The 22,913-nt window shown below is 37.5% G+C and overlaps 3 protein-coding genes across 12 annotated transcripts in view; 1 reads left to right on the top strand and 2 right to left on the bottom strand.

The window, feature by feature from the left end:
• Positions 1-6,647: 6,647 nt before the first annotated feature.
• On the top strand, positions 6,648-7,424 carry kiss1 (KiSS-1 metastasis suppressor). Its single transcript, XM_041783510.1, has 2 exons — positions 6,648-6,738; positions 7,057-7,424. The coding sequence occupies exons 1-2, from the start codon at positions 6,648-6,650 to the stop codon at positions 7,296-7,298; spliced, it is 333 nt and encodes a 110-aa protein (XP_041639444.1). The 3' UTR covers positions 7,299-7,424.
• Positions 7,425-7,777: 353 nt separating this feature from the next.
• On the bottom strand, positions 7,778-12,176 carry golt1a (golgi transport 1A). The gene is made up of 5 exons (XM_041783508.1): positions 12,038-12,176; positions 10,234-10,325; positions 9,071-9,249; positions 8,024-8,087; positions 7,778-7,946 (listed from the first exon to the last, which is right to left on the bottom strand). Exons 1-5 carry the CDS (start codon positions 12,060-12,062, stop codon positions 7,911-7,913), a joined length of 396 nt encoding a protein of 131 aa, XP_041639442.1. The 5' UTR covers positions 12,063-12,176; the 3' UTR covers positions 7,778-7,910.
• Positions 12,177-14,162: 1,986 nt separating this feature from the next.
• The window catches only part of plekha6 (pleckstrin homology domain containing, family A member 6), a 119,065-nt gene continuing 110,314 nt past the window's right edge, over positions 14,163-22,913 (bottom strand). For all 10 annotated transcript variants that reach the window (XM_041779755.1, XM_041779765.1, XM_041779746.1 and 7 more), the window contains 2 exons: positions 20,966-21,073; positions 14,163-19,324 (listed from right to left, as the gene is read on the bottom strand). In XM_041779755.1, coding sequence (XP_041635689.1) covers positions 20,976-21,073 — 98 coding nt within the window. In that variant the 3' untranslated portion in view covers positions 14,163-19,324; positions 20,966-20,975. The remainder of the gene's footprint in view (positions 19,325-20,965; positions 21,074-22,913) is intronic.

Raw genomic sequence — 22,913 nt, forward strand, 5'->3', positions numbered from 1 at the left:
ATATATTATATTAAACATAACATATATTCATATTTATATATTAAAGATAACAGATTTATTTTCAAACATACATAGATATTATTAGTAAATATTAATATTTATAGGAGGGAACAGAGGGTAAATCCAGTAAAATGAGGTCAAACAGATGAAATAATCTGGGTCAGTTCTAAAACTAGAAATCTAAAACAGAGAAAGCAAAGGATCATGGGAGACATTTCACTGCAGGATGGTCATGATGTTTGAAAGTAAAGGTTCATATTAAAGAGTTCACCTGTTCATGTTTTATGGTGTTAATGTGTTAGCTAGTGATAAAAACTCCCTCCTACCCTTATCTTAGAAATTTTGCGCGTTAACATGTTGGCTTAATACGAAAATTTGTCAAAATGTCAGTGGTCATTTTATTAGGTACACCTGTTCACTGTTAACAAAAAATCTAGTCAAAAATAGGTCAAAGGAGAAAGAAATGGTGAAAATGGGTTAAAAATGTATCTTTTTTTGTTAGTATGGCAAAATTGGGCAATAAATGGCTAAACAATGGCAAAAAATAGGTAACAAGTGGCAAAATAGGGGCAAAAAATGGGTTGAAAGTTGCAAAAGATGGCAAAAATGGGTAAAAAGTGATGAAAAACTGGGAAAAAAAGGCAAAGCAACAGAGAAAGTCAGCAAGACGTGAGCAATTAATGGTTAAAAGTGATGAAAAATATGGCAAAATTGGGCATAAATTGTCAAAGAGGTGGCCAAAATAGGTCACAAGTGGCAAAATAGTGTCAAAGTGGGTTAAACATTTTTTTGTGCTGCAAAATTGGGGCAATAAGTGGCTAAACAATGGCAAAATGGGTTACAAGTGGCAAAAAAAGTTTTAAAAAAAAGGGTTGAAAGTTGCAAAAGGTGGAAAAAGGGGTCAAAAGTGATGAAAAAATGGAATAAGGCCAAACAATAACAAAAGTGGGCAAAAGGTGGCAATATTTCGTTAAAACTTAAAAAGTGGCAAAATTGTATGCAAATTGGCAAAAACATGGCAAAAATAGATAACTTGAAAAAAAGGCTGAAAATTGGTTAATTTTTTTAGTTATTTGTTAGTATGGCAAATTGGGCAGTAAAGGGCTAAACAATAGCAAAAAATGGGTTACAAGTGTCAAAAAAGTAGCAAAAAAATGGGTTACAAGTGGAAAAAAGTAGCAAAAATTGGGTTACAAGTGGCAAAAGGTGGCAAAAAATAGAACAAAAGTGATGCAAAAATTGGGAAAAAAGGCCAAACAAGAGAAAAGTGGGCAAAAGGTGTGAAATAATCAGTTAAAAGTGATGAGAAAATATAGCAAAATTGGGCATAAATTGTCAAAGAGGTGGCAAAAAAGGTCACAAGTGGCAAAATAGTGGCAGAATGGGTTATACATTTTTAATGCTGCAATATTGGGTAATAAGTAGCCAAACAACAGCAAAAAATGGGTTAAAATTTGGAAAAAGGTGGTAAAAAGAGGTCAAAAGTGATGAAAAACTGGGAAAAAAGAGGCCAAACAATATCAAAGTGGGCAAAAGATGGCAGTATTTGGTTAAAAGTTATGAAAAAGTGGCAAAATTTTACGCAAATTGTCAAAAAGGCAGCAAAAATGGGTTAAAAGTGGCAACAAAGGGGTTGAAAGTTGCAAAAAGGTGGTAAAAAGGGGTCAGAATGATTAAAAAAGCAAAAAGTGGCCAAACAATAGAAAAAGTGAGTGAAAAGTAGCAAAAAGAAGCAAATAAATGCCTTAAAGGAGCAAAATTAATTAAAGGTGTTAAAAGAAGTGGTAAAGCAGGTAAAAAAAAAAAAAAAAAAAAAAAAAAAGAAGTTTTTAACTTGGTTAAAAGTAGCATGAATAAATCATTTCAACACCCTAACCCAATAATAGCTTATGAGGCTTTTCAGCTCTAAAGGAGGAAACTGTTAGCCAGAACCAATGCTTCTGATCCAACACACATGAATGATATTAAATCACGACTGGGGACGGCCCATTCTCTGGGTGTTTTTACGGCTCAGATCTGTGGACAGGCCGGGCTAGAGTACTTGTCATAAAGTTGTAGTAATAACGTATGGTTGTACAAATTCCCAAGGCACACCTAGACCAGCCTCACCATTTGAGAACCACTGCACTAAACACTGTATTCTTCCTGCTGTACCTACACACAGGAAATAAATCTGTGAAATAAATCTGCTGTTACTAAATCTCTGAGTCGGTGCAGCTTGAACGAGAGCGTGTGAGTGTGATGTCAGTGATGATTCAGGTGAGGGAGGATCAGCTGGCCTAAGTTTCTCTCCTAACTGCCACATAAACCATTTTAAAGTGTCAGGAGCAGTGACTACTTGCACCTTATGCCTTTTTAAAATTTTTCTAGTTCAAATAAACATTTAATAGGCTCTTTGAGATAATTTTGTCATGTATTGAGTTGATAATGTGTGATAAGTTAAAAATTTAAGTTGACTGTGATAAGAGTTAAGGCCCAAACATACTCGAGCGTACTGTGAGCGGAGCGGGCTCCGCGCAAGAGCTTCCATAGTCGAGCACACTGCAGTGTAGTAGTTTCCTGTGAAATTTCCGTGAAATCCTACATTTCCCACAATCCTTGCATGTTGTTTATATTTTTCTGTCATGGTGTCCTACACCGACGAAGCCTGCTGGCTTTGCAAAGCACTAAAATTAAGAGACGGTGGTACGTATGGCCATTAAATGCCACAGGAGACAGGGGAAGGGGAGTATGCCATGTTGGTGAAGGACATGTGAAGTATTGACGCGGGAAAAAAATTTTAGTACTTCCAAATGACACGTGAAAACTTTGATGATCTAGTTGGGTGCCTAGCCCCACTCCTCCACTCGGGGAGTCACCGCTCACGTTGCATCAGCGTTGCACAGAGGAACAAAATGCAGGTCGGTGTCACATTTAATGCGGGTCCATGTGAAAAATACATGCCGAGCCGTGTTTTGTGTGACACCAGTACACGGAGCGGAGTCCGCGCAGTCGTAAAATTTGAGCTTTGCACACATGGGCCTTGCAGACATCCACTTTGAGTCCATGCAGACCTCCACAGAGTCCGTTCTACATATGTTCCGCCCGAGTTTGTTTGGGCAGTTAGCTACTTGTGGCTGCTGATGAACCCTATAATAGCCATCTTATCACATTCGCCAAGGAGGTTATGTGATCCGGTGGGTTTGTTAGTTAGTTTGTTTTTTAATTTGTTTGTTTGTTGGCAACATAACTCAAAAAGTTATGGGCAGCTTTTCATGAAATTTTCAGGAAATATCAGAAATGGCATAAGGAAGAACTGATTAGATTTTGGGAGTGATCCAGATCACCATTTGGATCCAGGAATTTTTAAAGGATTCTTTACTATTGCGAGATAGGGCTTATGGTGGAGGTCTGTGCTGTTACCACTTTACACCAGGAGATGGCGAACACGAGTGACTTCAATCCCAGCAGCATTTTGGGTGTGTTTCTATTCAAAGTTTTGGAGTTATAGAGTTTGAAAGACGCACGCCTGGTCGAAGAGACAAGTGGGAGGGTAACAGAGAGAAAGACAGCAAATTGTAGTGAGAATACTCACCATGCTGGGAGGAATAGAGGAATATTCACCCTCTGCCATGACTTCAAGTCGTCAAGTGAGACCATGGGTGAGACTGTCAGTGCATCTGTTGGCACCAGCAGGCTAGCTTCCACCATGACAGTCCACCCGTAGCAAAGCCAGTGCTTTTCCTCACCGTGTTTACACCCCACCAGGGAGGGAATAATCGGCAAATGCCGTAGTGGGAGGCACATGGGGACGGATCCAGGAATTTTTTAAAAGATTCTTCACTAATGGGAGATAGGGTTAATGGCGGATGTCTGTGCTCTCCCAGTGCTTTTCTAGTTTTAATATTTGTTTGCCAACCAAATGCAGATGTAAAAAAGGTGTATTAATATAACTAAACTCTTAGTGTAGTAACATCTGTTGATGTACCTTACATACATAACATATCAAATCGGGATTTTATTGTAGCCCCCCTGAAGAAAAATGCACCAGCCACCGCTGAGCCGAAGGGCATATATACGTTTGCCACACCTGTTCATAAATAGTGGCAATAAGCCACACCCACACACCTGGAAGTGCACTGATTGAAACACACCTGGAAGTGCACTGATTGACTCCCCTTAGTGAGTTACCAGGTTTATCTTGTTATTTATACATCAGACATTATTATTATACACGTTCCTTGTGTATGGAGCCTGTTGTCCTCTAAGCTCTACGGCACTTGGATTGCCCCCTGGTGACAGATGAAGTGTTTTAATCTAAGTTTCATATCAGACTCTTCCTGACACTGCTCTCGTGAAGAACGGCACAAAAATAAATCTGAAAATATAAAATGTGAAGCCATGTTAGAGGGAGATGTCAGAAACTAGCAGCTGTGTTTGGGTTCTTCTGTTGTAGTCTTGTGTTTTGAAGAGTAATAACAGGTTAGTCCAGTTTGTTTTTATCCTCCTTGTTAAAATAAGTCTGTTGAATAAGAGGAATGTTCTAGAAACATGTGCGTTTGTTTCTGAGGTCAGAGAACAGAAAATGAGCTCCTCTTATTTTTAGTTTCTCTTTTATGTTTCCTGTTTTTACTAGCTTAGGGCCGCCCTGACCACGGGGGCCGCCCTGACCACAGAGCTGGGCACACAGAGTCAGAGGATTATGACGCAGGAAGTAGCATCCTTTAAAAGAGCGCTGACAGTCACGAGGGTCGGGAAGTCTCAGTCAGCTGTAAGGTAAGACTAACACCTGATCTCTGTGTCTGTGCTGGTGTTATTTTTGTATTATTAATAATAATAATGATAGAAATAATAACAGTTATAATAATAATAATAATAAACAGTTGTATAATAATAATAATAATAATAATAATAATAATAGTAATAATAGTAATAATAATAATAATAATAGTACAATTCAGATAAAAAATATATTGGTAAAGACTAATTATTGATAAGCTTTATTCAAACTCAGTCTGATACTAACACACTAAGTCTCTATTAAAGGATTCAGAATGTGGGTTCATAGAGAAGCTCGATTTCTTTATTTAAATGAAAGAACAGCTGGAAATATTAAGATGTCGAAACTGTTAGAAGTGTGAAAAATGACAATGGATTTTTGAGCTATATAAATAGTTATTTATTGGAGATTTTTTAAATGTTTGACTCTTTTTTTCTTAGCCTAAGAAATGAGAATATGTTTTTTATATTTTCATAAATATCTAAATATGTTGATTTTTCTTTTTTATAGACCGATGGTTTAAATTCATCAGCATATCAAAATATTTTTCCTTCAGAAATTAAGAAAAGACAATAAACAAAATAAAAATTATTTTTAAACTTTAGATGTACCTGTGACTGTGGATAAAAAGACTAAAAACAGCTGAATTATTGATCAGATGAAGGTTTTTTTTTTTTTTTTAATCTCTGTGGGGTCTGAGCGTGCTCAGAACAGAGGGATGGGTTACCTAGCAACCAGACGGTCAGACACCATCATTCAGCTCCTCTGTAGATTCAAACATCAGACATTTAACTTTATTTTACTTTGTTTTTAAGTTGTGTAATTTAAAAAAAAAAAAAAATTATTTTGTTTTAATTTTTTTATTTTGTTTAATTTTGCTTTGTTTGATTTTTTGTTGTATTTTGCAGTGTTTTTTATTTGATTTTTTTGTAATGTTTCTTTTGTGTCATATTTGTTTACTCTTGTTTTAATTTGATTTTGTTTTTTGTTTTTTAGTTTTGTTTCATTTTTGTTTGTCATGTTTTCATTATTTTACTTTTGATTGTATATCATTTTAATTTATTTTTAAATATATTTTATTATATTTTATTTTTTTTTATTTTTTGAGTGATGCACGACAGAACTTGACAAGTGAGGGACAACACATTTGCAACAACGCTGTGGTCAGACAGTACAGATAGTGAACACCAGACAAGACAGGGACATGCAGGAACTCAAAACATAATGACATTTTAAAATGAGGGTGTTCAGGGGCTATGGTTTGGTGTATGTGGGTGTGTAAATGTATGAATACATACATATAAAATGTATATATATATATATATATATATATATATATATATGGGTATGGGTGTGTGTGTGTGTAAACATAATAATAATAATAATAATAATAATAATTAATAAAAAATAAATAAATAAAAATGTAGTATATATATGAATGTGGGAAGTTACAAAGGTAGAGGAATAGTTTATGAAGAGCCTATAATAAATGACAAGGAGAGAGTGAATAAAAAACGGAAGATGAAACAAAACCAAGGATCAGGAAGGGGAAAATATCTTGCATTAATAATAATGAATATATATCTGAAAAAAAAAAATGCAACAAACAAACAAACAAAAAGCAGAGAGAGAGAGAGAGAGAAAGCCTTGCATTATGCTTCTATTATCACTATTATTCCTCCCCATCGAGCCATTCTTTGGTCTAATTTTGTAATTTTTACCTGACCATCCTGTTTCCCCTGTTACACATGTGGCCCCACTAGATATTTCCAAGCTCCGCCCCCCTGTCGTCATTGGTTGATTAGAGCCAGCTGTCTCTTCTCTGTGATAAACTCTTAAATCTCACGTGTTCCTCCTTTTATTGTCCAGCAGAGACGTCCAGGCTGCAATGATGACCACGCTGATGGTTTCTATGGTAACAGCTGCTCTGTGTGTTAACATCTGCTCCTCCATCACCGTGACAACCACACACAACAAAGGTAGCACTAATATGGCCAATTAAATGTTAAAAAAAATATTTTTCTTTGTATGCTACTGTCTTAAAATGTAATCATAATTTTTTATAGAAATAAAAACAAATATGAAAGTAAAGATTTAAAATTATTATGAAGTAAAAAAAAAGATAAAAATGTATAAAATGTAACTATATAAAAACAAAATAATATCCATTGATATAAAAATATTAAAAAATATGTATTTATAAAAACATAAAAATAATTGCAAACATAATAAACATAGACAATATTAATCAGTCACCTGATTGGTTAATCATAAACATGTCTGTTGTTTTTCTTTAGAACAGGAAGTTCTGAATGCACTCAGAAATCTCAGCCACCCTGCCCTCTCACCAGCAGCAAAGACTTCTGGGAGTTTATGTGGTCATAAGGAGCGACCAACTGATGGAAAGTTCTGGAGGCCGGGATGGAGGATGTGTGATTGGCTCCACCCACAAAGCCCAGTTAGACGGCAGGAAGTGACATCATACAACCTGAACTCCTATGGTCTGAGATACGGGAAGAGACAGAATGCCGGTGGCTGACCGCGCTCGCCATTTCATAATTATTGTTTTATTTAGAATAAAGCTGTGGCCTAGGATTTTATATTTAGATTTTTTCTTAGATATTTAATTTAAATGTGTGAATAAAGTTAGAACCCTGTGATTTTAGATCCATGTTTATTCATTTATGTCTAATTTAATTTAAATGAATCGCCCTGTGTTTTACAGTATTTGAACTGAAGATGTGTGAATAAATTAAAGCTCATTATCGGTCTGTTCACTGAATCAAACTCAGACTACATGAAAATAAATGCCAGTCATATCTGACTTAAATTTAACTCCTGTTTCATCAGAATGATGAAGTAATGAGCATTAAATCTGAATGTTTTAAAGCTTTTAAAAACATTGATCACCATGATTTAAGTTTGACTCAAATGTCACAAAAGATCCAGTAAACAGTCTGTCAGTTTAAAATGAGAGCCAATCAAAATCAAAAGAATCTGAGAAATGAAGGTGTTTGTAAAAAAATATTTACTAGTATTAATATTTAAATGTTTTATTTTACATGTAAACTACTGAGGTAAAAAAGGAATACTGCACACTGCAAAAATAAATTAACCAGAGCAGGAACCACGAGGTCTCTTCAACCACGGCTCAGACCATCGACGACGACGAGCTGCTCGACAGCATCTACAACACAAACACAAGTTTGATCAGCTGATTTCTCATTTTATAGGCATTAAGCAATGACTGAGGAGAAAACTCACCGCACTTAGAAACGGGAGGTTGACAGCAGAGAGAACAAAGCTGAGCGCCATTGGGAAGAACGACCTGAGAGACAAAGAAATTCATCAAACAAAATCCCAATCAAGATATCAGTAAGATTACACTGATAACAAGATATCAGTAAGATAACATTGAAAACAAGATATCAGTAAGATAACACTGAAAACAAGATATCAGTAAGATAACATTGAAAACAAGATATTAGTAAGATAACACTGAAAACAAGATATCAGTAAGATAACATTGAAAACAAGATATCAGTAAGATAACACTGAAAACAAGATATCAGTAAGATAACACTGAAACAAGATATCAGTAAGATAACACTGAAAACAAGATATCAGTAAGATAACATTGAAAACAAGATATCAGTAAGATAACACTGAAAACAAGATATCAGTAAGATAACATTGAAAACAAGATATCAGTAAGATAACATTGAAAACAAGATATCAGTAAGATAACACTGAAAACAAGATATAAGTAAGATAACATTGAAAACAAGATATCAGTAAGATAACACTGAAAACAAGATATCAGTAAGCTAACACTGAAAACAAGATATCAGTAAGATAACATTGAAAACAAGATATCAGTAAGATAACATTGAAAACAAGATATCAGTAAGATAAAACTGAAAATAAGATATCAGTAAGATAACATTGAAAAAAGATATCAGTAAGATAACACTGAAAACAAGATATCAGTAAGACAACATTGAAAACAAGATATCAGTAAGATAACATTGAAAACAAGATATCAGTAAGATAACATTGAAAACAAGATATCAGTAAGATAACACTGAAAACAAGATATCAGTAAGCTAACACTGAAAACAAGATATCAGTAAGATAACATTGAAAACAAGATATCAGTAAGATAACACTGAAAACAAGATATCAGTAAGATTACACTGAAAACAAGATATCAGTAAGATAAAACTGAAAACAAGATATCAGTAAGATAACATTGAAAACAAGATATCAGTAAGATTACACTGAATGAGTCCCTGTTTATTTGTGACCAACCTGAATAAATGAACAAAGCCATAACTCTCCACCAGGATGCCAATGATTGGCCAGCGGCAAAGCACCAAGGCCACACCCCCCAGGAAGAAAAAGGAACCTCTGAATTTATGTCTCTGGAAGAAGAAGCGAGCTGTCCTCCTAAACCCCACGATCAGCATCAGACCAGCCAGGAACAAGATCTACCAGACACAAGATCATGTTAAATATTCATATTTCTACTGATATGGCCCTAAGGTTAGAACACCAAAGAACAAGATGTACCAGAGACAAGATCATGTTAAATATTCATATTCATGCCAATGAAACCCTAACATTAGAACACCAGAGAAGCAAGATCTACCAGAGACAAGATCATGTTTGATATTCATACTCATGCTGATGAGACCCTAATGTTAGAACGCCAAAGAACAAGATCTGCCAGAGACAAGATCATGTTAAATATTCATATTTCTGCTGATATGACCCTAAGGTTAGAACACCAAAGAACAAGATGTACCAGAGACAAGATCATGTTACATATTCAGAGTTCTGCCAATTTGACCCTAACATAAGAACGCCGAAGAACAAGATCTGCCAGTGACAAGATCATGTTATATATTCAGAGTTCTGCCAATTTTACCATAACATAAGAAAGCCAAAGAACAAGATCTGCCAGTGACAAGATCATGTTAAATATTCATATTTCTGCCAATTTGACCCTAACATCAGAACACCAGAGAAATAAGATCAGCAAGAGACAAGATCATGTTCATTATAAAGAGTTCTGTCAATTTGACCCTAACATTAGAACGCCAAAGAACAAGATCTAACAGAGACAAGATCATGTTAAATATTCATATTACTGCTGATATGACCCTAACATTAGCACACCAAAGAACAAGATCTGCCAGACACAAGATTATGTTTAAATAAATATGTAGTCATATGGATAAGCCCTTTTTTGCCCCCTCATCCATTTGTCTTGTAGTGATAAATACGTGAACAACAAAGGAAAATTAAATCAAGGACAACACATCATAAAACAAAACAATTAACATTCTTTAGTAATTCATCACCCATGAGGAATGATCTTGTGTATAATCATGATTGATCAAGCTGTTTTAGCTGATTTAATGCTGATAATTAGAGATGCATTAACCGCAGAAAGTTTAAAGTGTACTCACATTTCCAAAGGCCAGAAGGACGGAGTCAAAGTACAACAACACGCCAAAGAGCAGGAAGAACAACCCGAAGCCCATCACACCGATCCCTATCTCTGAAAGACATGATCAATCACTTAATCAATCAATCCATCATTAATCCATATTTTAACAATCAATAGCGGCTCTCTGATTCATCGATCTAGTTTATTGTTTTCCTTTTCTTCTTTTTTATTAAAAAAAGTGAATGAAAGTGTTTTTTTATTTACTCATGTTTGTGTTTTTGATCAAAAAGCAAGATGTAACATTCTTTTCTCATAATGTATGTGATGCCACTGGTGTTTTAATAAACGAATGTTGCATCACCAGTGTTTTGTTCTTTAATCTTTCTTTTCTGATCAGAAAATAAAAACTATAAGATGCATACATTTTTAAATTTCTTTTTAGAAAATGAAATAGAAACAAAAACAGAGCATTTGTAGTTTTTTATTCCTAATTTAATCTGAACTCCCTGAAAGGCCCATGTAGCGAAAGAGTTTGTTTCTTGATTTTGTGTTTCTGATTTTTTAAGCTAAGAAAAAAAGGTTGGAAATCACTGGTCTCAAACATAACCAGACATATTTCACACTTTGAATGAGTGTGCTCAGCCTCTAAAATACCAGCTGGTTCAGGAGAAAGGGTTAAGTTAATCATGTTTTCACAGGCCTAGTAGTCCGGGGCCCTAGGCGACTGCCTTCCTTTGCCTGATGATAAAGTCTGCCTCTGATAGCAGTCATTATTCCTGACATGTAGTACATTTATTTTGAAAGGATAAAATGTTTTTTATTGAGAAAAGTTCTCATTACTTCTCCATGAGCTTTTCTCCAACACAGCAAGGTAGAAATGTACTTCCTGGATTCATGGTCACATCTGACCCCTGTCTCCCTTAAAGGGATACTTCAACATTTTGGCAAATTCATCCATTGCCATAATCCCTATAGTCTTAGTATACCTATAGTCTTTGTTACCTTCAGTTGTCGGTGCAAGCTGTTTCTAGATCGGCGCTGCTGAGTTCGGACCTGCTGTGCCAACTCAATGTAAGCAGACGGTATTCCAGCTTTCCCTCATCAAACTCATCAAATACACAATCCAACAACTCCAAAACGCTCTCGTGGACAAGTTGTGACCTGCACATTCACCACACTATGAAATAATAACGTATATTTATGTAACATTACGACGCATGAAGCAAATACTCTGAACTATTTCTTGAGTAAACCACTGGGCGGAGTGACACAGTGCAGCAGCCATGTCTGGAGTGTAGTTCCGGCTTTGCCTTTAGCTTTAAAACATCTCCGTCTCATAACGTTCCATGATTATTTCAAAGCCTCATGAGCACCAGCACGGCAGTACGTGCTGGTGCTCATGGGTAATTGAGTGGTCCTTCTGGTAAAGCACTGCCGCTTTTGTCCACCGGCGCCGCAAAACTACCAAAAAGGTTAAAGTTCTGTTGTGCTGCTTTAATAGAACTCACTCTGTCAATGATTTACATTCATCAGCTACAGCTGTACTTCTCCAATATGGCGCCCTCATGACGCCTCTAATAGACCTGAATGTGGTGTCTACATGTAGATATCTATGTGACTGCACATACGCTTAGCTTCATGCTAACCTACATAGCAAGGTCAACAAACAGAAGGTCCATACTATCTAAGAGGGGGTATATCGCCCCCTACTGTAGTGGAAGGGAACGTGCTCCCATAGGTGATTATTCTGAATTAGTCATCTAATCAAACATTAATGAAGCTGTAGTTTGACTTCACAGTGATATTTTCACAGTGTAACTCACTCTGTAGCTCCGTGACCACGGCCATGACAGTGCTCTGGTCCTCTCCCTCTGTCCGTGGTCGCTCTGGTCGCACCGGTGTTAACGTGTCTCTCCCAGCCCTCTGTCAGAGTGAGGTTCAGTCGTGCCTGCTCCCTCGGTGCCGACCTTTGAGCATTGATGTTGTCATCGTCTGATCATTAACCTGAGCATGCTCAGTGACCTGTGATGTCATCAAGCACTGATTCAGTCTGTGTATTTACCTTTGATCAGGTGAATCAATCAGGGAAAAGGCCACGGTACAAGAGGTTAATGTTTCCTGTTAAGAGAGAGTAATGTTGACAACACTGAGACTGAATAACTTCTGAGGTTTAAATCTGAATACATAGATCAGTGTTACTCAACCCTGCTCAACCAAAGAGCCAAATGGTCGGAAAAATACCTTTGAGAGATCCACGATCTGAGTGGTGAAAAGTGTCAAAAACGGCTTGAAGTAGCAGTAAAAATCAGTAAATGGTGGCAAAATTGTAAAAAAGCAGCAAAAACGGGTGAAAAGGGGTGAAAATGGGGAGAAAAAAATGAGTAAAGGGTCAGAGAGCAGCAAAATGGGGGAGGAGGGACAAAAAATAATTTACAGGTGGCAAGAAATGGTCCAAAAGCAGAAATACATAGCAAAAAAATTGTGAAAAGTGACTAAAATGGGCAAAAAGCAGTCAAAAGTGGCAAAAAAAAAAACTTGAAAAGGGGCAAAAATGGGATAAAAGTGGGAAAATTTTGAAAAAAAAGGGGAAAAAAGAAGTGGCAAAAATGGGCAAAAATAGGAAACAGGTGTTATTTAATGGCAAAAGGAGGCCTAAAAGGACAAAAGGGCAAAATTGGGATAAAGGTGGCAGAAAGAAGTGGCATAAATAGGCAAAAAAAAAAAAATATATATATAGGATACAAGTGGTATTTAATGGCAAAAGTAGCTTAAATGGGTGACAAGTGGCAAAAAATGTGAAAAGGGGCAAAAAGTTTCCCTTTATTAAAGTTTTCTGTGTAAATAATACAAATTTTTCATAAGAATTTAAAATTAAGACATAAAAGAGCCACAAATAATCACAAAGGAGCCACATGTGGCTCCAGATCCACACGTTGAGTATCACTGACATAGAGGTTTAAATCTGAATACATAGAGGGTTTTATCTGAATACAGCTCTCTGAGGGGTTCAAAAGTTCATTATTAGTATGCCGATATTTACAGCGCATCTATCAGCCTAACACATGAAGATCAAATTTCCTGTTTCAACCATTCTCCTCTCATTCAGATTGATTCTACTTGTTTTTCAAACTGACTCTGATTTCTCTCTGTGGCGTACGAAACTTTCTCTGCGCTCTAAATGAAACGACCAATAGGAAGCAGGTAGAGGATGGACCAATCAGGTTAGCTCTGCCCGTTGTTGCTATGCCGTTCTTCAGGAGACATTTGCTCTGATCTCACTCTGAGAGTCCCAACATTCGACCGAATATCATCTCAGCCGATTTCCAAGCCCTGTAACTCCACATCAGTTTCTCCTACAGACTTTATTTTACCTTAAAAAGTAGAAAAATTATTCAGCTATTTATGCTGGATTCACTTTTTTGCTATCTTTGACATTTTTTAAATCATTTCTGTTAAAGTTTCGTGATGATTTTTCAAAGCAAATGTCTCCTGGAGAACAGCATAGCAACATCAGGCAGCGCTAACCTGATTGGTCCATTCTCTACCTGTTTCCTATTGGTTGGTTCATCAGAAAATCAGAAAGCAAAAATTCATAGAGCACAGAGAAAGTTTCATATGCCACTGAGAAAAATCTCAGTTTGACAAACAAGCAGAATGAACAATGAGAGGAGAATGGATTTAAATTTGATCAACTAAAGATCAGGCAGACATTTGAAGCACAAAGTCAGGTTTGAATGGAAAGACTAAAGAAGAATCAGAGACCAGAATCAATAATTTCTGACCTCAGAGAGTTAAATGTGCTATTGAGTTAAGCAACAATATCAGTACCAGATATAGAGTATTTAAGTATCAGTGTATTGGGTATCAGTAAAATACAAAATCATCCATCCCTAACTTTCAGTAAAGTATGAGATGATAAACAGTTAAATATGACAGCAGCTCAGCGGGTTTGTTTTATGCTCTTTATTAATGCAGACATATAGTTTAATATAACAAACACCGTCTTTATCATGGGGAGAGGGGTCTGTTGCTGACGGCGGGGGATGAGCTTTAACCTCAGTAGTTTTTTTTTGGCAGTGACCTTTATCAACACGTGGACAGAGCAGTAAATATACGATCGTTCAGGCAGCAGACATGGTAGAAAAAGAGCAGAGGAATCAGAAGCTTCTAGAAACTCTCCATGGGTTTACATTCAATTTATTGCAAGCGTAATATTTATGGTCATTTTTAACATTTGCATAGATCAAGCAGTTTGTCTATTCCCCCAAAGTAGCAGTGAATACATGAAGATAACTGAAAACGTTATTTACACTCCTCTTTATTTAGGAACAGATGCTACATGTTGTATCAAAGATGAACACCGTCCGTTTTCAGCACGCCACCCTCTAATGGATCCACAAATATCAAAGGTCAGAGCCACGACGGTGGTACACGAACACGTCCTGAAAACTGGATGAAGAGTAAAAAGTGTCATCAAATATCCATGCAGCTAAAAAAATACTCGCTCCATCAGTGAATGCGGTCCCTTTCTTTAAAAAACAAAAATATAGACATTTTCTCTGAATCCGTTTTATTTTCTGTGTAAAGTGAGAGCCATCAATGCTTCAGTATAAAATCTGTTTAACACTGAATGCTTTCTATGAACGCCACTCGCTTTGACGTTAAACACTTCATCACATCGAGGGGGCGAAATACACAATGAGGGGGTGTGGCTGTGTGGAGGGAGGTAAGGGGTTAAATCTGGAGGAGGATGCAGCAAACAGGCTTAGAGTGTATACGACTGTAATAGGTTTAAAACAGGGAATGTTGAGAGGCTTTGATTGGCGTCATCTTAAAAGCTTAACATAGAATGTTACTTCAAAGGATGGCATCATCTTCAAAGGCAAGCATAGAATGTGACTTTAAAAGATAATGTCGTCTTCAAAGGTCAACACTGAATAGGACTTAAAAGGATGACATCATCTTCAAGGCAAACACAGAATATGACTTTAAAGATGATGTCATCTTAAAAGCTTAACATAGAATGTTACTTCAAAGGATGGCATCATCTTCAAAGGCAAGCATAGAATTTGACTCTAAAAGATAATGTCGTCTTCAAAGGTCAACATTGAATAGGACTTAAAAGGATGACATCATCTTCAAGGCAAACACAGAATATGACTTTAAAGATGATGTCATCTTAAAAGCTTAACATAGAATGTTACTTCAAAGGATGGCATCATCTTCAAAGGCAAGCATAGAATGTGACTCCAAAGGATGATGTCATCTTTAAGGCAAACATATAATGTGACTTTAAAGAGGATGTCATCTGTAAAGGTAAATGTTGAATAGGACTTCAAAGGATGGTATTATCTTCAAAGGCAAGCATAGAATTTGACTTAAAAAGATGATGTCATCTTCAAAAGTAAACGTTGAATAGGACTTCAAAGGATGACATCATCTCCAAAGGCCAGCATAGAATGTGACTTCAAAGGATGACGTCATCTTCAAAGGCAAACATAGAATTTGACCTGAAAGATGATGTCATCTTCAAAGGCATAGAATGTGACTCAAAGGGTGACGTAATCAAAGGCAGAGGACAGAATGTTGGTGAAGCTGAGGATGTTGGTTCCTTTTCCCCTGCATTTTAATCAAATAGGCCAGAGTTGGCAGTTTTTGAAAAAGTGGTGGACAGTAAACATAAAAAATTGTTGGCATATACAGCTGTTTCAGAAAGTATCCAGATCCCTTTCACCTTTTTAATTTTCTTATGTTTCAACCTGATGCTACACTTGTTTGAAATCATTTTTTTTCTCATTAATCTACACTCAGTACCCCATCATGACAATGTTAAAATAGAATTATAGAATTTTTTGCAAATGTATTAAAAATAAAGTCTTAAATATCACATCAGCATAATTTTTCAGACCCTATCCAACAACCCTGTAAATGTAGCTCAGGTTCCTCCTTTGTCTCTGGACCTTTGCTGAGATGTTTCTACATCTTGACCGGAGTCCACCTTCCTGTTGCATGGCATCAAAGTCTACAGGGTTTTAAATTAGTTTTCAGTTCAATGTCTGAAATAAGGTATGAAGTAAACATACACAAACGTACCAGAATACTTCCCTCTCTCAGATGAACCAACAAGACCATCCTCTGACAAAGATCTGTCATTTATTATAGGATAAGGTGTTTGTTTCTATAATAAACAGAGCATCACAATAAAAGTAATACTTGGTCTTCTTTACAATATTAAAAAAAACCTGCATTTATATTTAATGGTATTAGTTTAAGTGGGTTTGGAAAAACCACCATATTGGATATCGATAAGTATCAATACCATGCTTCCCTAGATTTGATTAAATATTTCTTTTTAACAGTAGTTGCCATGTTGATAACTGCATGTCCTCCAGATTTAAAAAGTTGAATTCAGCACATAAAACAGACGTGTTTCAGACATATGGCACTGCATGTGGACATGAATAAGGATATGCTAATAAATCCTCTGGACTGACTGCATGTTCACTAACGTTTCTTTACACCAACACGTGTTACTCTGCTAAGGTCACTTCTATTTCACTTCCACGGATCCAACAAACCTTATAACGTACATTTTATTTACATGCACAATCAGAGGGAGGCTCGCCATGATAGAACCATCATAAACTTTGATATGACTCCGGTAAAAAGAACTTAAATTAAGTCCCAGACAACCCAACTATAGGTCTTTAATTCTTTTTAATTATCAAAAATTAAAGAAAGCTCCTGATCATGGCCCGAATTACACAGAAACATCATCACATGTGTTTTTGTTTAGTTTTCAACCGTGTTCAGGAGCTTTTGGTTAGAAATAGGACTCTTTTTTTTAAAGCTTTGGTGCTTTGATACTACCTAATGACCTGATTAAGTTTAGGGGTCAGGGGTTTTTAACCCTAAAATATGAGGTATTATAAAGTATGGACCATTTTGCTGACCATATTGTAGGTCTGAGTGGTGAGGTGACGACCATCAAACAAACAGAAACACATGCATGAACCGTAAATGGCGATGACTTACACTGACTCATCAGTGGAATTAACGGAGTAATGCCAAGGTCAGACAACCCCTCATAATCACTATTAAATCCTGATCCAGCAGTCGGAGGGTCTTAGGACCCATCAACCCTGAACATTGATGGTTTAAACTGTGTAGTGTGTCACAAAGAGAGTCACATCTAGAACACCACCAAACAGGAAGTTAAGTAAGCCAGAGCCCTCTGTGATACAGCTGGATCACTACTAATCCTGGGGTATTCTACTGAATTATATCATCAAACTATAATTGGCTCCTGATGTTAAAAATATTTATCTGAGCCCATATTTTTCCACTTTTTCCCATCTGTATGTCTTTAAAAAGACTATTTTGTACTACAGCATTAACGAATGTCCACCCTAAGTTTAGTCACTTTGTCCAAATTAAAACTGATCCCATTAACTAAGTTAAATCCAACAGATCAGGTGTGATTGTTCAAATCTGATTGTTTTGAATGCGATTTTATAGAAGTCTTTAACATTAGACATTATGGATTCATTCATCCTAACAGACTAATTCAGTTCAGTACCGTAGATCCAGGATGTTTGTTTACACCTGATGATTGGTCGGGCACTGGCATGTACTCGTGTCTCTGTGAGCACCTGATCTGACATAAAAGATGGTGGCGTCTGACCTCGGCATAAAGGACAGGTGATTTAAAGTCACCCTGACATCAGAACCAATCAGATTAGAGGATTCTGACATGGTTGAAATCAGAGCAGGTGGCTGAGACATAGGTGAGGAGGGGCGTGAAAAAGGCGTCACAGTGAGATCAAGTGAGTCCTCCGATCCATACCAACAATATCAGTGATGCCGTGCCCCTCGGACCGCTGCCAAGGGCATTTCCATGGATGTGAGTATCCCGGTTAGGAGCCTTTCCTGGGACAGAGACCTGGCTAATTATGACCACTGCCGTCGGCTGTAGTGACCAGTGGATGGTGACTAAACATCTGTGAGATCTCCACGCAGGGTCAGGGCCTCTGGTTTTGAAGTCTGTCCACATAGTAACGTCTCCATCATTGCGTGACCTACTCCATCCTACATATTTGTAGACCGCTGACCTGTTGCCCGTTAATTATAGAGTTGAAAAGGTCAGCGTTTCAACCGTTTCTTCCATTAAAACTTCCTGTTTGATTTTGCTGATCCGTCACTTTGCTGAGGTCACACCTGCTCTTCTTCACCTGTTCACTGTCAGAGTTCACCAGGTACTGAACCAGGATAAGGGTTAATCCTGTTTCTGAATCAGGATGGGATCTTTGAATGACCAAATACAAAATGGAACACCTAAAAACCAGGTCAAAACCAGGATACTCAGGTCCACGACTTTATGATGAATAAAGATGCCCATTAACGTCTTCTCTAAGCGTCCAGCAGTCACTCAGACATTGCCTTGCAAGAAACCTTTGCCATCCACATCCAGAGCTCCTCCTCCTGGTTAATATGTCCTCATAATTATCTCCAGCCTGTTCCTCGCCCATGCAGTGTCCCTGCCTCCGTCAGAAGGTTGGTCTCAATGTTACCTCTGTCAGTTTAACCGTGACCCCCATCAGTTCGTTGTGGTCTCAGAGATTGACCGGTGTAACCGTGACCCCCATCAGTTCATCGTGGTCTCAGAGGTTGACCGGTCTTACTGTGACCCCCGTCAGTTCATCATGGTCTCAAAGGTTGACCAGTCTCACCATGACCCCCGTCAGTTCATCGTGGTCTCAGAGGTTGACCAGTCTAACCGTGACCCCCATCAGTTCATTGCGGTCTCAGAGGTGTCTTGGTGACGTCTCCTTTGTGTCCTGAGCTAAATTAAATCTTACACATCTTTGAAGCTGGTCAGTTACCGCCTCACACAGTGGGAGACCATCAGAGGGATCAGAGGTTTTATTTTGAAGGGGAATATTCAGTCTTTTGTTTCCTGTTGGGTTTATAACTGTCTCTCAGACACAGGAAGTAGATCCCCCATGCTGTTGTTGAATGTTCAGGTGCTACAGAAAAGACAAGTCTGTTCAGTTCGTCCAGTGATCCTCAGAAAGACGCTCCGTCAAACTTCACCGCAGCCAGGGCCTGGGCTAGAAGGAGATAAAGAGACAGGGAGACAATGAGACAGGGAGACAGGCAGACAGAGAGACACAGAGACAGGGAGACAGGCAGAAAGACAGACAGGGAGACAAAGAGACAGTAAAACAGGGAGACAGAGAGACAATGAGACAGAGAGACAGGGAGACAATGAGACAGGGAGACAAAGAAACAATGAGACAGGGAGACAATGAGACAGGGAGACAAAGTAACAATGAGACAGGAGACAAAGAGACAATGAGACAGGGAGAAAAAGAGACATTATGACAGGCATACAGAGAGACAGAAAGACAGGGAGACAGAGAGACAGGCAGACAAAGAGACAATGAGACAGGGAGACAAAGAAACAATGAGACAGGGAGACAAAGAAACAATGAGACAGGGAGACAAAGAGACATTATGACAGGCATACAGAGAGACAGGGGGACAAAGAGACAGGGAGACAAAGAAACATTGAGACAGAGAGACAGGGAGACAGAGATACAGGGAGACAAAGAGACAATGAGACAGGGAGACAAAGAAACAATGAGACAGGGAGACAAAGAGACAAAGAGACAGGGAGACAAAGAGACAGGCAGACAGAGAGAGGAGGAGACAAAGAGACATTATGACAGGCATACAGAGAGACAGGGAGACAAAGAGACAGGGAGACAATGAGACAAAGAGACAGGCAGACAGAGAGAGGAGGAGACAAAGAGACATTATGACAGGCATACAGAGAGACAGGGAGACAAAGAGACAGGGAGACAATGAGACAAAGAGACAGGGAGACAATGAGACATTGAGACAGGCAGACAGAGAGAGGGGGAGACAAAGACAGTGTTCTGTTGTCTACAGTGATCAATCATCATCGTCTTTATAATATAATTAAACTAAATCTACAGTTGTCTATCACACTGACTTAGCATAGCGTTAGCTTCTTAGCTAAAAACTGTAGCCATAGATTCATACATATAGATGCTGACTGGGCTGATGAGGACAGGTAATTATCACTACCTGTTCTCCAGGGTGACCATGCCTCCTACTGGGGGAAAACTGACCAAGACTGAACGGTAGATTAGAACGCTGGTTCCCAACCTGGGGCCCAGGCCAGGTTGGGTGTGCCAAAAATTTACTTACTTCTACAGCCTGATCTTCAGTAGTGACCTTCTGTGGCAGTGAAGGGTGTCAATGATTGCCTTCTGGACCATAGTCCAGTCGGCAGTCTTCCTCATGACTGAGGTTGTGTGTACTGAACCAGAGTAAGAGAATGAAGGCTCAGGAAACCTTTGCTAACTGGACTTTTCCGCAATATTCTGTTTAGATAAAGGGGATTTCAGATTTTCATGATCTTTAAGCCAAAATCATTGAGATTAAAAAAAACAAAAAAAGAAAAAGTTTGAAATATTTCACTTTGCATGAGATGAATCTAGAATATAAGTTGAACTCTCTGAAGTGAATCACAGGATAAAGGAAAAAAACAAAAGAAAAAACCCTTAATTTGATATTCCTGCGCTGTTCCTGTAAGTAAGGAGGCTAAAGCAGCATCTAGGTGTGTATATCTATGGCTGAAGCATTCTACCAGCTGATTGGTCTAGAAACATCTAGAGGAGGAGTCCAGACGGAGGCAGCTAGGGGGAGGGGCAGACACTCACCTGGTAGGACTCACACCTTCATGATGTGGGCGGAGTTTGGGAAGTCAGCGGAGGATGGGGGAGGGGCCAGGCTGGTCGGGGAGGTGGGGGGACTGGGGACGCACTGGGCTGGAATGAAATGGGGGAGAGGGGGGATGTGAACGGGTGACAGGAAAAGAGGAGTGAAGCAGTGAGAGAAAAACCGTGAGGAACGTTGAGGACAACCATGGACATCTGAGACCCTGAGATAACAGTTTAACCTGGAGGGACTGATTCAACCTTAAAACAGATTCATTAGGAAACAAGAACGACCCTATATGGAACCATGTACTGTGTCTATTATTACATCCTTGGATATTTTCCTGTTTTATTGATTTTATATTTATTTATGCAGTCACTTCTTTTACATTACAGATGTTTTATTTAATTGACATTACTTTGTAGAAATCTGTTTTCACTTTGACATGAAAGATTTATTTTGGCGAAATGATATCGACCATAATTGATTTATAAATAATAAAAGAGTAAAACATCAAAGGAGGTGAATACTATTTTAGGGCCGTCTGAACTCTGTGCGAGGGTAACAGTCTGTTTCTCTCCATATGAACATGAGCTGATCTGGAAATGAAATGATGAATTACACACATGATGAGAGTCTGTTATGATCGTCTATGATCCAGCTCTAATATTAATGTTATAAAGGCTGTAATAATGGAGGACACTACATCATGTTTAGGAGCTCACAGACTTAAAGGAAAAACCCTTTTTATGACCTGGTTCGGTTTTATGGCCCTGGCTGTTATTGCGTTGGCTTTCATAACATCTAGACTCTGCTCACTGAGGTCCTGGACCAGGACCAGAGACTAATGTAGAGGAAAGTTCAGAGCAGAGATTCAAATCCACGTTCAAACCCAGACCAGAGCTGGCTCAGAGACCCGTTCACAGCTGCAGGGTCCTGACAGGGGTCCAGAGAAACCTGTGTTTGTTCAGGATTATGTTCAGACTGAGTCATTCTCACACGGAGAGGATCCAAAACCCTGGACTATTCAGACCACGTATCTATGGAGGTTTAATAACATGATTACATCTCACTATTGTTATTATTATTATTATTATTATTATATTTATTATTATTGTTATTATTATTATTGTTGTTGTTGTTGTTATTATTATTGTTATTATTATCATCATCAATATTATCATTGTTATTATTATTCATATTGTTATGATTAATAATAATAATAATATTGTTATCATTTTTATTATTATTATCAACATTATTATTGCTATTGTTATTACTTCAGTAAAATATTTATCATGAATAAGAGGCAGTCAGTGTAATTTAACAGCCCACATACTTTTAAGTTAAAATAAGAAACCCTGAATCAAGACTCAGGTTGTTTCTTAATAGCTCTTTGAAAACAGGGAAAACAAAACATGGCAAAATAAATAAAAAGAAAAATGAATAACTAAAACAAACCTTGCCCCTGGCTGCGCTGGCTCTATCAGACAGTTCAGATTAAACTGGGAATCAAAAAGTCAGAACAAAAGTGTTGTTTTTTTGTTTTGTTTTTTTTTTTTCATTTCTTTTTTCTTGTTTTCCAAGAAGAGTTGGGGAAATGAAAAAAATATGTTTTCCATCTTATTGTTTTATGTTTGTTTTTTAAAATTCTGATCAAAAAAGGGAGCTCAAAGAACGAATCACTGGTGACAAAATGTTACTTGCAAAGGGTCCAACATACAGGAAACAGAAAAAACAATGTTACATCACCATTCATCATCATTCTTTGATCTTCCTTTTTGATCAGAACACATAAACAAAAAGAGAAACAAAAATTAAAAACTACTTTTGTTTTTCTTTTTTCATGTTTCTGTTTTTGATTCCCAGTTTAATCTTAATGGCCTAAAATAGCTGTTCACATTAAAATCTTTCCATGTTTTGTTTTCCTTTTTTTTAACTGTGTTTTTT

The sequence above is a fragment of the Cheilinus undulatus genome, linkage group 3, assembly GCF_018320785.1.
Source record: "Cheilinus undulatus linkage group 3, ASM1832078v1, whole genome shotgun sequence".
Lineage (NCBI taxonomy): Eukaryota > Metazoa > Chordata > Actinopteri > Labriformes > Labridae > Cheilinus > Cheilinus undulatus.